At 41.1% G+C, this 15,908-nt stretch overlaps 2 protein-coding genes across 2 annotated transcripts in view; one reads left to right on the top strand and one right to left on the bottom strand.

Moving 5' to 3' along the window:
- Positions 1 to 15,908, bottom strand: part of LOC109398704 (actin-binding protein WASF3) — a 110,973-nt gene that overhangs the window by 9,340 nt on the left and 85,725 nt on the right. The window contains exons 4-5 of the mRNA XM_019671086.3: positions 8,255 to 9,316; positions 57 to 303 (exon numbers count right to left, since the gene is read on the bottom strand). Of these exons, the coding sequence (XP_019526631.3) occupies positions 57 to 303; positions 8,255 to 9,316 (1,309 nt within the window). The remainder of the gene's footprint in view (positions 1 to 56; positions 304 to 8,254; positions 9,317 to 15,908) is intronic.
- LOC134287784 (YEATS domain-containing protein 4-like) overlaps positions 1 to 15,908 on the top strand; it is a 131,888-nt gene that overhangs the window by 110,157 nt on the left and 5,823 nt on the right. The gene's annotated exons all lie outside the window — the stretch shown is intronic.

Below are 15,908 nucleotides of genomic sequence, written 5' to 3'. Positions count from 1 at the left end.
ACCGATTTTTTTAGTTCGTTTGCTTTACTTTAGCATCATGAAACCCTTTAACTCACCGTCTCGGATGGCCTTCATCAGATCGGACCGGGGATCCTCGTAGGCGATCTTCTCCTGGGGTGGAATCTTTTTCAGTTGGTGCATCTGGCCCATGATGAGGGTACCGTTGGGCATGCCACCTCCGCCGCTCATGACATCGCCATTGGTCAGCGGAGGTTTCGAGGGACTCAGCGGGCCGTCCAGTAGCGGAGGCGGTGGTGGCGGCGGAGGTGGCGCCACATTTGGCGGTGACTGTTTGGGAGATAGCTGCAAGGAAGATGGAAGGCGATGTTAGAGTCACGGTATGGATACTCAACACTTACAAAGAATAACACAAAGAATCAAACAATTTTAGTTTCATATAGAGGTAAGGTTTGACTGGGAAATCTCACCGAGAAAGAAGTTAGTTTCATTAGCTTAGTTTGGAGTGTATAGTCAGCTGAATAAATTTTAGGGTTGGGTTACGTCCATAAGTATTCATTAAATCTTCGTCAAGTATATCAAAAGGTGTTTTGTAGTCTGGAATATTCTAGGTGCTTCAAAATGTTCAAATCTACAAGAATAGTTTTATGTGGTTTCACCATAAATAATAGCATTTCATAATCTACTGGGATCTGTGTATCTCTTGTAGTCTACACTGCCATTCATAGATACTATAGGTCAGTCAAACTACCTTGGAGTTCAGAACTTCAGGTCTAGACTCGTAACAGTAGCGATATCTGATATACTAAGTAACGTTGCGTTATCAACAGCGGTTACTGGATCAATATGAAGTATACAAGATATTAATATAAACCTTTGGGACATTTCGGGTCGTCCAAACTGTCCTATGATGAATTCCTTCAAATCTACAAGAATAGCTGTGTTTTCGCCATAAATCTACTGGGATCCGTTAAGCTCTTTGTTCGGTCCGAGCTTGTGAACCTCTGGTTCTGATCTTTTTAGACCTGTTTCCTCATCTAACCACTCATGAGTAGAGCACTAACTCTCGCTTCTCGAGAGAGCGATCCCGAAGTCGGGCGAGATAACATTGTAGACAACTGAAATAAGTTAGTTAGCCCAGCAACCATCACTTGCGATGCACTCGACTTGTTTTCGGTCTGGTCGAGAATAAAGTTCAAGATTACGTAGTAGTCCGTGTAGTGCAGTGTATCTATATGAGAAAGGTCGATGATCGAAGGCGAAGGTCAAGGACCTCCGAAGAAGACCCGCGTCTGGACGGACATATAAGTTATAGTCCACTTAATTAGGTCCGTGCCAGAGCACTCTTGAAGTCTAGAATGCCATTTATAGACACTACCGTGCCATGCCCTAATACCGTGACCTTAAGGATGCTCTTCACTTCAAAGAGCCCTGTAAAAATCAGTAATCCATGTTTCTTGATTTTTAAAACGCTATATTATTGCTTATTGTGTGTATTATGTATAATAAATATGATTAATGGTATTCCAAATGTTTAATCCATTGTTAAAATCAAAATTGTAAAACATAGCATTGTTCCTAATACCGTGTATGTGACCCGCATACATTGGTGGTCATTTGAATCATCACTATATCAATCATTCTAATTTCATACTTAAAAGCACCTGTGCGTCAAACGTTGCCTAGAGGTATGTGCAATTGATTGATAAAGTAAAAAGTATCAATAATATTTTCAGTTTGCAAGTTTTAGCTGAAACACGGTATTTGGAACACAAAAGGAACCATGCCCTAATACCGTGTATTGATAGTTTGCACTCACATTCTGTAAATATTTTTAATTGCTTGTTTTTGTGAATATGTGCCAAATTTATCACGCATAACTTGAGAAGGATTAATATGCTAATGATTGAACTAGTTACTCAGTTAAAAAAACAATACACTTAGTAAAATATTTGAGTTTTTTGTCAAATACACGGTATTAGGAGGCACACGGTATTAGAGCATGGCACGGTATAGGGATAATCCAGGTCATCCAAACTACCTTGGAGTTCAGAACTTTAGGTCTACACTCGCAACAGTAGCTATATCTACTATACAGAGTAAGTCTACTAGAAACAATTATAAACCTTTGGGACATTTAAGGTCGTCTAAACTGTCCTATAAAGAAGTCCTTCAAATCTACATAAAAACCTTTTTGGCTTTTTTTCATAAATAATAGTATTGCATAATACGATGGGGTTCGTGAAGCTCTTGAAATCTTAAATGTCATTTAGAGACACTATAGAGATATTCCAGGTCAGCCAAACTACCTTGGAATTCAGAACTCCAGGTCTACACTCGTAACAGTAGCCATATATGTTATACAAAGTAACGTATCATAATCAACCGCAGTTACCGGAACAATCTGAAGTCTACTAGGTGTTATTATGAACCTTTGGGACATTCAGGGTCGTCCAAACTGTCCAATAGTGAAGTCCCTAAAATCTACAAGAATAATGTTATGTGTTTTCACCATAAATAAAAGCATTGCATAATCTACTGGGATCCGTGAAGCTTTTGAAGTCTATACTGCCATTTGTAGATATGATAGGAATATTCCAGGTCAGCAAAACTGCCTTGGAGTTCAGAACAACAGGGCTACATTCGTAACAGTATCCATATCTGCTATACTGAATAACGTTGCGTAATCAACAGCGGCCCAACCTAAAGTCAAATTACTTATTATTATTAACCTCTAAGACATTAAGGATCGTCCAAACTGTCCTGAAGTTCAGCTTTTGACAGTAACAGTAGTTAATCTCTAAATGAACTGTAACATTACACTTCCAACTGTTATCTGTAATCCCCCTGGCATTTCATGAGTCATTCCACGATATTGAGATGTTCCAGATCAACCAAACCACTTTGGAGACCTTAGTTCCAGGTCTATACTTGTGATAATATATTTTGCCACTACGTTAAAGTAGTGTTACATACTCCACTTTATTTACCATGATAGTTCGAGGAACAAGGAACGTTGTTATATATTTTTGGAATATTATGGGTCATCCATACTGTTATGGAGCTTAATTGATAAAAACAATCACTGTAACATGAGGTGGGTTTGTTTTAGATAGTAACGTTACATAACCGAACAGGATACATGAACCTCTTAACTCTTAAGAGCCACTTCGTGGTAGTTTTGTAATAATTGAGGTCATCCAATTTTTCACGGACTACCTACACAATTTTGCATCGACTCTTGCAATGCTAGCCTGCTACACTGAATAACGGTACATAATGAACCATATTGACCAATATTCTTCAAAGACTTGTAGGCATTGTTCTGTAACTGTACCTTTGCTTGCTCAAACTTTTTTTTAATCTGCATTCGTTGTAGTCATTATTTGTGCTATAAAAAGGTAGGTTACCTAGTCTTACCCACCCAGATCCGTGAACTTCTGTGAAACTCAGAGTCATTCCAAAATACCTTTGAGCTATTCAGGATTACTCAAGTTCCCTAAAACAAGTTCTTCTATTTAAGGTGAAGATATGACGAAACCACATCTCGAGCACAAATCGTAAGGCAAATGTGGAACGCAACCGACGACTACAGCCACGAATCGAGTGTTGCGTTGAAGAATTGTGAATTCAGTTTCATTATAATTGTATTCAACGCTTAATAAGTGAAATAGATACAATCATTACATTTGGTAATGTTGTGCAACTCAAAGCAACAAAAAAGGTATTATTACGGCTGTAGACTCCATCTAATATATTGCAGGGCAATGTGTCCTCCTCCTCTTCTTGGCGTAACGTCCTCACTGGGACAAAGCCTGCTTCTCAGCTTAGTGTTCTATGAGCACTTCCACAGTTATTAACTGAGAGCTTCCTCTGCCAATGACCATTTTGCATGTGTATATCGTGTGGCAGGCACGAAGATACTCTATGCCCAAGGAAGTCAAGGAAATTTCCTTTACGAAAAGATCCTGGACCGACCGGGAATCGAACCCGTCACCCTCAGCATGGTCATGCTGAATACCCGTGCGTTTACCGCCTCGGCTATATGGGCAATGTGTACGATACTGAATATCCCGAAGCTATGCAATAGTTTCAAGTAAGTTAAATAGATCATACAACATAGCTTTATATAGCCAAAACAGAAACTTCAATTGCTGCTGATGCTAGATTTTAAACATCATAATAGTTTAGATGACCCCAGTTCATCTGATAATGTTCATTGAACATTTGGAAGATTTACTGGACATGCTAGATTACGGTTTCGATGACCTAGGATAACTCAACAGATCTGATACTGTCTATTGAACATTATAGAATGTTCTATGCATATACAAATCGTAGCTCTGTATAGTGAAAGAAATTAGTGCTACTCCCGTAGACTTTTGGATCTATACTCAAGAACACTGCCGTGAATCGCATATCTGTCCCATTTGCATAGGAAATCCAGCAAAGATGGGACTGATAAGCGATTCACGGCAGAACAGTTTAGATGACATAGGATATCCCGATTGACCTGATACTGTCTATTGAATTACGTTACAAAAGGTTACAGGACTTACTGGACATGATAGAAAAAAAAACAAATCGTTGCTTTGTATAATGAACGAAGTTACCGTTACATTCGTAGACTTTATGATTTAAGATCAAGAACAGTTTGGATGACTTATGCCATCCCGACAAATCTGATACTGTCTATTGAACTTTCAGGGAACTTACTGGACATGATAGAATACAAATCGTAGCTTTGTAGACGTTCGGTCGGTGCAAACGGTTTAACTGCAATGCTTTATAACTGCAACTCCGGTAAGTGCAACAAATTTGCAGTTATCGCACCGCTATCCGTCAGAATGATGCGTCAAGTTAGCCCAAATGAACAGTTGATTGAATTTACGAGAATTTATGAGCTACTGACGTCTGCAGTTATCGAATTTCATTCGCAAAGTGAAACGTAAACATGTTGCAGTTATCGCATGTTTCCTGTATAATGAAAGAAATTACTGCTACTCCCGTAGATTTTTGGATCTAAATATACTCAAGAGCAGTTTAGATTACATAGGATATCCCGACTGACCTGATACTGTCTATTGAACTTTCAGAAGACTTACTGGATATGATGGAATATAAATCGTAGCTTTGTATAATTAAAGAAGTTACTGTTGCACCCGTAGACTTTAAGATCTAAACTTAAGAACAGTGTGGATGACATAGGATATCCCGACTGACCTGACCTGACTGACCTGATACTGTCTATTGAACTATGTTACAAGAGGTTACAGGGCGTTTCAGGGAGATTTCAGTAGCGATTTAGGTGGTTCCAGAATGATTCAAGGGTGCTTTAGGGGCGTTTCAATGAGTTACAGGGCGTTTCAGAGAGGTTTCACAGGGCTTTTTGGGGTTTCAGGGAATTCCAGGATGTTTCAGGAGGACGTTTACTGGCTTTTCAAAGGGCTACAGGGCGAACCTGAAGGTTTCAGATGCGATTGAGCGGTTTTAGGGGGGTTCTATGATGTTTCAGGAGCGTTACAAGGGGTCTGAAGGGATATTGAGAAGATTTCGGAAGTATTTCAGACGGTTTCATAGGAGTTTCGGCGGGTATCCGAGACGTTATATAGGCGTTTTCAGGGGTTTCGTTGGGTTTCAGGTACGTTATATGTGGTCCAAGGGGGTTTTAGAGGGATCCTCTAAAAATTATCTGGAACTTCCTGAAATGCCACCAAAATCCCCCTTCGAAACCCCTGCAAACGCCTATGTAAACGTCTCTGAAACCCACCGAAAATCATCTGAAGCCTTGAAATACCTAAGAAATCCCCCAAAACTCCTGAAACCCCCAGAAACTCCCTGAAACACCCATAACACCCTGCAATCCCTAGAAACCCCTCTAAAACATCCTGAAACGCACTGAAACCTCTAGTATTGTCATTAAAAACAACAATGTATTGAAACATAGTTATTTATGTAACGAGTTGCAAAATGATGATTTTTACAGCACGAGTCGTACATTTATCCAACGAGGCTTGCCGAGTTGGATTAATATGTCGAGTGCTGTAAAAATCGAGTTTTGCAACGTGTTGCATACAACATTTTTTGCAATGAGAAAAAACCTATTACTATAATAGGGAATCGCGCCACTTGGGCGGTGGCTTCTATTTTCGCCTGTTTTCCGCTATAACTTAGTCAAATTTGAACCAATTGACACAATTTTTGGAATGCGGTGAGATAGGTATAGTATCTACCCGTGTACAACATTTCAAGTCAATTGCTTCAAAATTGATTGAGTTATAGTGGAAAACAGACGAATATAGAAGCCACCGCCCAAGTGGCGCGATACCCTATGATCGTTTCCATCAGTATCATCATGCTTCCTGGTGGATGAACGGAATCGCCCACGTGTTCCATCAAGCTAGACGCAAAACTTGAATCAAACAAGCTGTCCTATAACCGTCACAGTGAAGATCCAAATTGGGATCGAAACGTTGGAACCAAGGAAATAAATTCGTAGGCCAATTATTAAGACTGCAAGCCAGAACAAATCATTCGAAATAATCTTCACAGTCAAAAATCGCATGTCTTGACATGGAAACACAGGTTGTTGGCCAAACAATTGCATTATGATTCATAATGCAACCCAAATGAGTTGCTTTTCATAGTGAGGAAAAGTAGGCCGTAGTGACACTAAAACGGCAAATATAAAATGCATTATTATAGTGCCAAGTTGCAAAAATGTTATTTGAAAGCATTTTTTCTAATGAAAATTGAGTCATAACTTGCCATTTTTTTTTGTTTTGCCCCTTCAATATTTTGGGGTTTTTGAAAGGGGGATGGCATACAACAAATTAAATATTTGCATCGGTCTTATAAAAGAAGTGAATCCTTGTTAGGAATAATATTTGGTATTTTGGTTACGCACGCTATAAGAATAAGTAACACTTCATTACTCAACCGCTAATGAAGGGATAGGTACGTATGTTTTTTTTCCATAACGCATCTATGCATCTATCACCCACATATTTAAACGTGATAAATTCGATTGTACTACTTTTTTTCGAATGTCGGTTCCCCGAATGCCAGCTCCCCGAATGGCCCGTTTCCCCGAAAAGAATATACACTACATTTTTGTTCGAAATGATCACTTGCCACATAATGTTCGTGACAAGTTGTTAAGGTCAATTTGGTTCTAGAAAGAACGATCAGCAATGGAGAGAAGGAGGTATATTATGTACAGTCATGTCTTTTTTTACTCCATACAAAAAAAAAAAATCATCGTCTTATTTTTGCATGATTCTTCGAGAAATGGTAAGACTTTTTTTGCGCGGTTTTTTGAATTTTGAACTGAGTTTTTTTTTCTACGCGGTATGTATCCCCCGCGTAAAATAAAAAACCTGTACTATTCTTCATTCAGAAATGTTTCAGCAGGTCTGAGGAGCAATAGAACTTGAAAGAACCGCTGTGATTCGGGGAAATTGGTCTTTCGGGGAAAAGTGCAAGTTGGGGAAACGGCATTCGGGAAATCGGCGTTCGGGGAAACGACATTCGGGGAACCGGCATTCCGGGAGAAGTAGCACAACCGATAAATTCACTTGTACATGCTTTGCAAGCTCGACATTTTTCTTGTCGAACGTATTCAAAATCTTTTCATCTACAAGTAATTACACCACCGACGAAATTACACTATCTATTAGCGACATGAGGTAGCACATATGAATGAATATACAGTCATAGCACAATCATGGGTCACCCACATTTATGGGTCAATTGTATTTGAATAGCATGGTGAACAAACTGACTAATAATTGTGACAGAGTGACCCATCATTGTGCAATGACTGTACAACTAAAATTGATGAGAAAAGTCAAGCTATTTTGCTATTTGCTATTCTGCCCTTGTCATATGTTGGTCGAGATCTACATATCACATAACAAACTAATGGTAAGTCACGACCCTTTCAACTCTGCACGAAACCTATACGAAACAAAGACAGACGAGACTCGTTGCCTGTTGCACGTGGTCGTATCCCACGAAACGGAAGCATGAATTAGTCACCAGACACTGAGACACACCGTTCTCATTCTTACCCTTTGGCATAAATTTGTTATTTGCATGCCTTTAACGTTTAGCGTAAGCGAAGCCAAACCGAACCGGTAGCATAGTAAATTGCATTATCCTAAGATATAGAATTAGCCGTTCTAGCGAATTTAAGTTAATATGGAGTATCTAACGCTGCACTGTGGTCCAGTAAGGAAATATGTTTACTAGACCGATAGTGCAACACAATCGCGCTGGTATGGTATGAACTCACCTGTTCCGGAATCGGTGGCGGCGGTGGCAAATCGTTCATCGACAACTGATTCAGCTGTAGGTTCAAACTGTTCAGATTGTTGATCTGTTGGTTTAGCTGAGCCAGTGCAATTTGGTTCTGATCCACCATTCCAGGCTGGGGTCCACCTGCCATCTGGGCTTGTTGCTGGGGTGGAATTGGTTGTCCGTTGGCACCTAGCTGAGGAGAGCCCGCTCTCGAATTGTTGCGATTCAGTAGCTTAGCTGCCACGTTGGTGCCTCCGTTGGGAATGCCCGGTGGAGACTGGAGTCCCTCTGGAATCGGTGGCGGAGGTGGCAGGTTGTCCCTACCGGTGGACATACTTCGGCCTCGGGTAGGAGTATTGGCATTCGAAACGTTGGGAGTTCCTCCGCCGCTTCCGGTGGAAGGCGGAGCTGGCGGAGGTTGCGAAGGCCGAGATTTCGACCGCGAAGGAGTTCCCGGCGCGTACAGACTTTCCTGGGACATTTGGCTTGTGTTGTTTCCGTACATCTGTTGGTTCGGATACTCGTCGTACATTGGTTGCTGTTGGTAGTTGTTCTGTTGGGATAGTTGCTGTTGGTAGTGCGGCGAAGGAGGCGCGTATCCTCCGTCCACGGTTTCCGGTTGGTAACTTCGTCGCAGCTCGATGGAATTTGGCCTCGCTGGTCCTGCATTTCGCGGATCGTAGATTATATTTCCTCCCATGGTCTGGTTGTAGATGGCTTCTTCGTTTGCTTGGGCGATCGCACTGGGCGTTCGGTAGATTACATTGTTCGGCATCAGCGTTTCTCCGTGGCCAATGGCCCGTTGCCGTTGCTTTTCGCGAGTGTTGTGCGGTGCTCGAGGTCGTTTCTTCTGTCGGCCACCACCATCCGCTCCATCGGGGCCCCGAGGTTTGTGTACCTTTTTGCCGCGGTCGTGCATCACCCGTTCCGTGTCCTTCAACATCTCCTGTCGCCACAGTTCGAAGAAGTAGTTCGGGTCGGTGTAGAATTTTAGACCATCCTTTCCGTCGTCTCGATAGCAGTTCAGTTTATCAAGTGGAGGTGGTTTATCGCAAGCCTGTGGAAAGAAGAAAAAGTTGGATATTAGTAAATTGAAAATTCTATGTTTTGCGTTGAATTGAAACAGTACCAGAAAGTCTCCTAAGGAAAACCTGATTTTTTTAATTGATGAACAATAAAAGAAATTTACTAAATTTCTTCGGGTCTCCAGTTAGCCTAGTCCTAGTGGTTAAGGCTATGGATCACCAATCCGGAGACGGCGGGTGCAATTCCCGTTTTAGTCGGGAACATTTTCTCGACTTCCTGGGCATAGTGTATCATTGTGCAATGTGCTTGCCTCACAATATATAAATTCATGCAATGGCAGGCAAAGAAAGCCTTTCAATTATTAACTGATGTAGTGCTCAAAGAATACTAAGTTGGAGCGGTGCAGGCCAAGTCCCAGTGGGGACGTAGAGCCATAAAGAAGAAGACTAAATTCATCTCTAATTTTCCTGTTTACAGAGAAAGGAACTGCCGTTTAACTCAGAGGATTCAGAGAGGGTTTGGGCAGCGTTCTGTCAGCTACGTCAAGACAGATTTCTTGTGAGAACAAATCTTATAGATATTCAAAGTGTCTGAACGAATTATGTTTTTTTCTGCTTGAAGCAGCTTGATAGCTTGAAAAATTGTATGAAGAATCATTCTTATTTTTTCACTCAAAAAATGTTCGTTCTTATGTATGTATTAGTTAGTTTTGCGTGCATTCATTTTGTGTTTCATCTTGTATTGATTTTAAAAAGCGCTGCAAGCCAGCATTTTATGCCATGATTTGAGGTGATAGCAACACCAAAAGCACTACTAACATTGTATTTCATGTGTATTAGTATTGAGTATCGTAACGTGTGAATAGGCAGTACTACAGTTACATCGAGGCATTTTGTTTTTGTCTGTATTTAACGAGATTTTTAACCCTAGGCTAGTTCATCTCGGGACCCCTTCCGAAGGAAGAACCCACATTTTGTGAGTATGTCGCGAGTGGGATTCGATCCCAGGTGATAGTCAAGTGTTCTAACCACCACACCAGGTCCGCTCCACAGCGAGGCATTACAGTACGTTCTCAATCTATACCTAGCTTAACCCTTCTTTTGCATTTGGGACATTATTGACCCAAACCGTACACTACATCAGCGAGCTGTTCCCAATATGATGCATAAGGAAGGTTAAGCAACTAAGTGGGCAAAAGTAGGATCAGATGACGACTCCTGCTTAGCGCTAATCCGGCTCTAAGCCCAGTTTCCATAAGAGGCAGTGCTAACCCACGGATGCTAAGAGCTAAAAGAAGGACGCAAAGAGCTCGCACCGATGTGGGTAGAACGAAGCAAAATGAAGCCTACAGGGTTGCTAAACTGGCACTGGACAAGCAGATTGAGGCTCGTAAGCGGACATGCTTCAATATCCTCTGCCAGGTAGCCAATACGACCCCAGGGGTGATGCCTACAGGGTAGTCATTACCAAAACGAAGGGCTCGTCGGCACCTCAGAACGCTCCCTCGAGATGCTGCACAAGATCAAGTTGTTCTCGCCATAACACAAAATTATGGGCTCCCGTCCCCTATGACAATCAAGGAATTCATCGTTATAGCTAAGTTGCTCAAAAAGAACCGGATCTAGATGGTATTCCTGCACTATTCATTAAGGCAGGCAGCCATCGAGGCTCGTCCTGATATATTCAGAATGACTATGCAGATGTGCCTGGATACAGGTGAATTTCCGGAGAGGTGGTAATGACAAAGATTGGTTATACTACCTAAACACGGGAAGCCACCTAGGGCGACCAGTTCGCGTAAAGACCTATTTGTCTACTGGGCAACACCGGGTAGACGCTGAAGTGGATTATTCTGTTGAGTCTGATGATTCAGGGCTCTCGGATAACTAGTTCAGCTTCCGAAAGGGTCGATCGACGATGGACGCTCTTAGGTCAGTAACCAAAATGGCCAAGACAACGCTCCAAAAGCAGCAAAAAGGAATCCGCTACTGCACGTTCGTCACGCTAAACGTGAAGGACACATTTAAGTGTCAGCTGGTCCGCCAACGAGAGCGCTATACATCACCTAGGTCCTAGGAGTTCCGGATAGCCTATGCCAAATACTGGAGAGCTACTTCCAGAGCACGATGATCCTCTACGATACCGAGGATTAGATAGGAGTGACAACAACACCACGAGAGTACTTGAGGAGTCAATCCAGGACCTGGTGGATGACGGATATACGACTAGTTTATAGAGGATTGGTGGAGCTGACAGTGGCGCATGCGATCGATATAGTGGAGGACTGGATGAGGTCGAGTCGAGGCAGCTGGCATTCACACACCACAAAACGGAGGTGGTGCTGATGGTGAACCACCGCTAGTCTGAACAACAGGTAGTGGTTACCTAACAAGATGACAAGCTGAACTTCTAACATTCGTGCTGAGATGGAAGAGAGAGTGGAATTCTTCCAGTAAGGGTAGATAGATACACGACACGAAAAGACATTTTACTCCTATACACTTTTTGAGTTCCATTTTGGCCCCATATCATCTGTGCAAAATTTCAGCTCGATCGGAGAAACTATATTTTAGCGCCAGCCATTTTAAGTTTTCATACGATTTACTATGGGGGAAATCACTTTTTCAAAGAAAAATCGCCACAGGTTGCCCCTTAACCCCTAAAAATATATCGATGAATGATTTCTGTTGGAAATTTTGCGAGGAACAACCCCTCTGAAGACCGCAAAGCGATCTAAGGAACGTGGAAAAAGTTATTGACTGAAAACCGAATGACATGCCAACGCTGTTTAACATGTAAGGAATAACAATAAATAATAAAATCTCGTCATTTTATCGATCGGGTAAGGCTTAATAACTTTTTCCACGAATGTCGCATCGCTTTGCGGTCTTCGGAGGTCTGATTCCTCGTGAAGTTATCTACAGGAATCATTCAACGATTTATTTTTATGGATTAATGGGTGGCCTCAAGCGATTTTTCTTTGAAGAAGTAAATTTTCCCACTAGTAAATCGTATGAAAAACTAAGAATGGCGGGCGCTAAAATATAGTTTCTTTGATCGATCTGAAACTTTGCACAGTTGATATGGGACCAAAACGGAACTCAAAAAGTATACAGGAGTTGGAGTTTTTCCATTTTTTATATTTTCCCATATAAACCGTGTACCAGGCTAATAGATACACAAGCTCATACCGAGAGTGTCTAAATGGACGAGCAGGCCTAATGGCAAAGTGAATTTTCACTTGACACCATTTCTGTTGGACCACGAGTGCTTAAGGTGAAATTTGCATACATTCGGAAAAGCTGGTTCTCCAGCGTATCCCGAGTACTGAAACGAGAGCGCGGAGCATGTGCTCTTTGAATGCCAACGCTTTGAGTGCGGTAGAGATATCATTCCGTACAACATTCTTGAAAAGATGTGTACGGGAACGAACAAGTGGAATTCCTTATTTTCCACTGTCTCCCGAATCGTGCTTGAACTACAGAGAAAATGACGGATTGACCAACAACAAGTTGAGTTCCCAAGAGCCTGAGTTCAAAGAAGACTTTATAGTATTTACTGAACCAGGATGCAACCCTCGAAAGAGAGAGTTAGAGGACAACTTAAGGAGGGAGCTATTGGAACGCTTAGCAAACGCACCCCCTCCTTCTCGAAGTACAGCGCGAGATAGGTAATGCTTAAAGACGGTCCAGAAACGGTTGGTTCGATGAGGAGTGAAAGGTGACGGTGACGGATGGGAAGAACGTTGCTAGAAGCAGCATGTTAGTGTATGGTACTCGGAAAAATATCTAGCGGTACAAGGAAGTGAGTGTAGTCGAGAAATAGCATTCTCCGATTCATGAGAATTTCTTCGATTGTTACATGGAGTATGTTACGTTTGAAATTATTTGTGAACATTTTGTTGGTTACTTTTATTATACAATACACCATAGACTAACTTCCAAAGAAAACCATTGAGTTGTGTGTGTCCAATCCGGTACCAAAAAATATTCATTACGGTGTTTTTTTTTCGCGTGGTTTGTCATTTTTTCCATTATTTTTAGCGTCTTACACCGATCTTACACTGGAACATCAATAAAAAAATATGTTCTTGGGTACCGAGTATCTTCCACAATCTGCGAACTTGACTGCCGAAAAAATCGTTACCTAGATGCCGCTGATTATACATTGATTTATAAAGATGTCCCTGATCGTTAACATTTGTTTCGGGCAATGATCAAGTACCAGACACGCTAACCGTCACCTAACACGGACATTAAAATGCAGACGGTCTTGTATTGTAGTCCGAATAAAGATCAACCCTAACTTTACCAAACACCGTATCTAACAAAATCCATGAACAGAGAAATTCGAAGGGGAAGTTCGCAATTCCTATAGCAATTTATATATTTAGCATTTCAGAAACGTGAACAATCCGGGTATTCACAAATTATCCCCAAAACTGAGTGATACAGGTACTGCCCATAACTGCATATTTGTAACATTTGCATATTTTGCTGGTATTGAGTTAATATTGGGGATCATCATCAAATCACAAGTGCTTTCGACCACATGAATAAAAAAATCAAGTTTGTTCTAGGATTTCTGAAAAAAATACCAAGTCATTTTGTCTCACTGACCAATGTGACCGCATAACAGTCACACTAGGAAAATAGACTGGCTTTGAAGCGTGACATCAATCATACTGTGGTCCGATTTATTTTTTGACAATTCCCCCAGCATACAGGTAGTGCTGTAGAAAATTTGATTGCTATACTGCCCCCACTCGCATAACAGTCCCATTTGCAAAAAGGAGGAATTGAGAAAACGGCATTTGAAGTTTGAAAACTTGTTTTCATATAAAACTTTGAAAAATCGCCAAAATTTGAAAAATATTTCGATCATCTCGAAACTTTCACAGATTGCTTGGCACATGAATATATAACTGTAAAAAATATTATAATTGCTACAAAGTTGTTCAGTTTTGTGTTTCGTGACACAAAAATCCATGATGGGACTGTTATGCGGGTACTTTTGATATGGGACGCTCATGACTTGGTATTTTTTTCACACATTGACATAAAAATTCGTAATTTTTATTATTGTATTTGGAAGTACATCGAAAATGATGACTATTCATAACATTAACTCAAAATTGATGAAAAGTCAAATGGGACTGTTATGCGAGTGGGGGCAGTATACGACTGATGACAAATGTATGGGAAATTTTTAAAAATTCGATTTATTCCTGTACTATCCAAAGTTGCAACTTTGGGTTCCATTTTCTCCAATGCCTATTTTTGTCGAATGTTACTGTTATGCGGTTATGGGCAGAGTAGTCCTTAACGAAACTCAGCGCTTCATGTGAAAATCTCTGTTTACATGTGTAACATATGGTGTTTGGTAAAGTTAGGCTTGAGATGTTTCCTTAGAAATAGAAATACCTTGCGCTAGACCAAACACAAGCTGTGTAAGCAACAAATGCTGCGAATGAAAGGCAATCTGCTATATAAAACGATTACAGGATGAATAATTGCACCAAGAATAATTATGAAGCCTCGTCATCCTGGGATCGAACTTCGATATCCATTTGGATAACTGGGCACTATTTATGTTCTATGTTGTACGTCATTTATTTGTGATTTATTATTTTATATGCATTTGAAGGGCTGATGACTGATGAAAAAAAAACGCTGGAGACATTCCAAAAAGAACTAAATGAACCTCAAAAATACGCCAGCAGAAATCCATGAAGTAAATTCTAGGACAGATGAATCTGAAGAATCTCAGAAAGAATCTTGGAAGGAATTCCTGGAGCAATATCGGAAAGAATACTTGAAGGAATCCGGGATTCCTGGGTTTTCCCGGAGGAAATCATAGAGAGTTCATGGGAGGAATCCTCGAAGCAGTTGCTGGAGAAATCCCAGATGGAGGCTCTTTAGGTTTCTCAGGAAAAAAAAACTTTTGGAAGGACCCCAAAGAAACTTCGGAACGCATCCTAAATAAGCTGCTGGATGAATCTCTGAAGAAGCTCCCTGGGAAAACTGGAGTGATTCTTGGAGAAGCTAAATGAGTTCATAGAGGAATTCCTGGGGGAGTTTCTGTTGGAATTCTTGGAAGAGTCTCGAATGGAACTCCCACTAAGAACTCTTGGGAGAATCTCCGTTTGGATCGTTTGACAGATCTCACAAGAGACTGCTGCAAGAATCCCAGATGGAGATTCTGAAAGAATCCTGAGACTGACCTCTGGAATAATCTCTAAAAGAGCTCTCTCAGAGACCTCAGTTCCTTCCTGGACAAGTCCAAGAATATATTTCTGGAGAAATCGCGAAAGAACTTCCTGACTTGTGTTATTCCTTGCTGTGCATGCATCACTCTGGTAAGGGGTGAGTGTCGCAGCATAATCGACCGCGTTCGCTATTTGTTTGTCAAAAGTTGATTGGTTGCCTCAATCTTTCGGCCCCTTCAATTTCGAAATGCAGATGTGTATGTCTCTTTCAGGAATATCAAGGTAAGTTCATTTAACAGATCTGCAAACCATCCATCGAATGTCAACTGCGCTCTAGACTGTCGAATTGAGCTCCTCATAGTAATCCCATCCTACTAACATAATTTCCTTGTCTGCAACGTTTATAGAGAGTTTG

This window comes from Aedes albopictus, chromosome 2 (genome assembly GCF_035046485.1).
Source record: "Aedes albopictus strain Foshan chromosome 2, AalbF5, whole genome shotgun sequence".
NCBI classification, from domain to species: Eukaryota; Metazoa; Arthropoda; class Insecta; order Diptera; family Culicidae; genus Aedes; species Aedes albopictus.
Note: the sequence above shows the minus strand (reverse complement) of the source record. Positions and strands in the feature narration are given on the sequence as shown.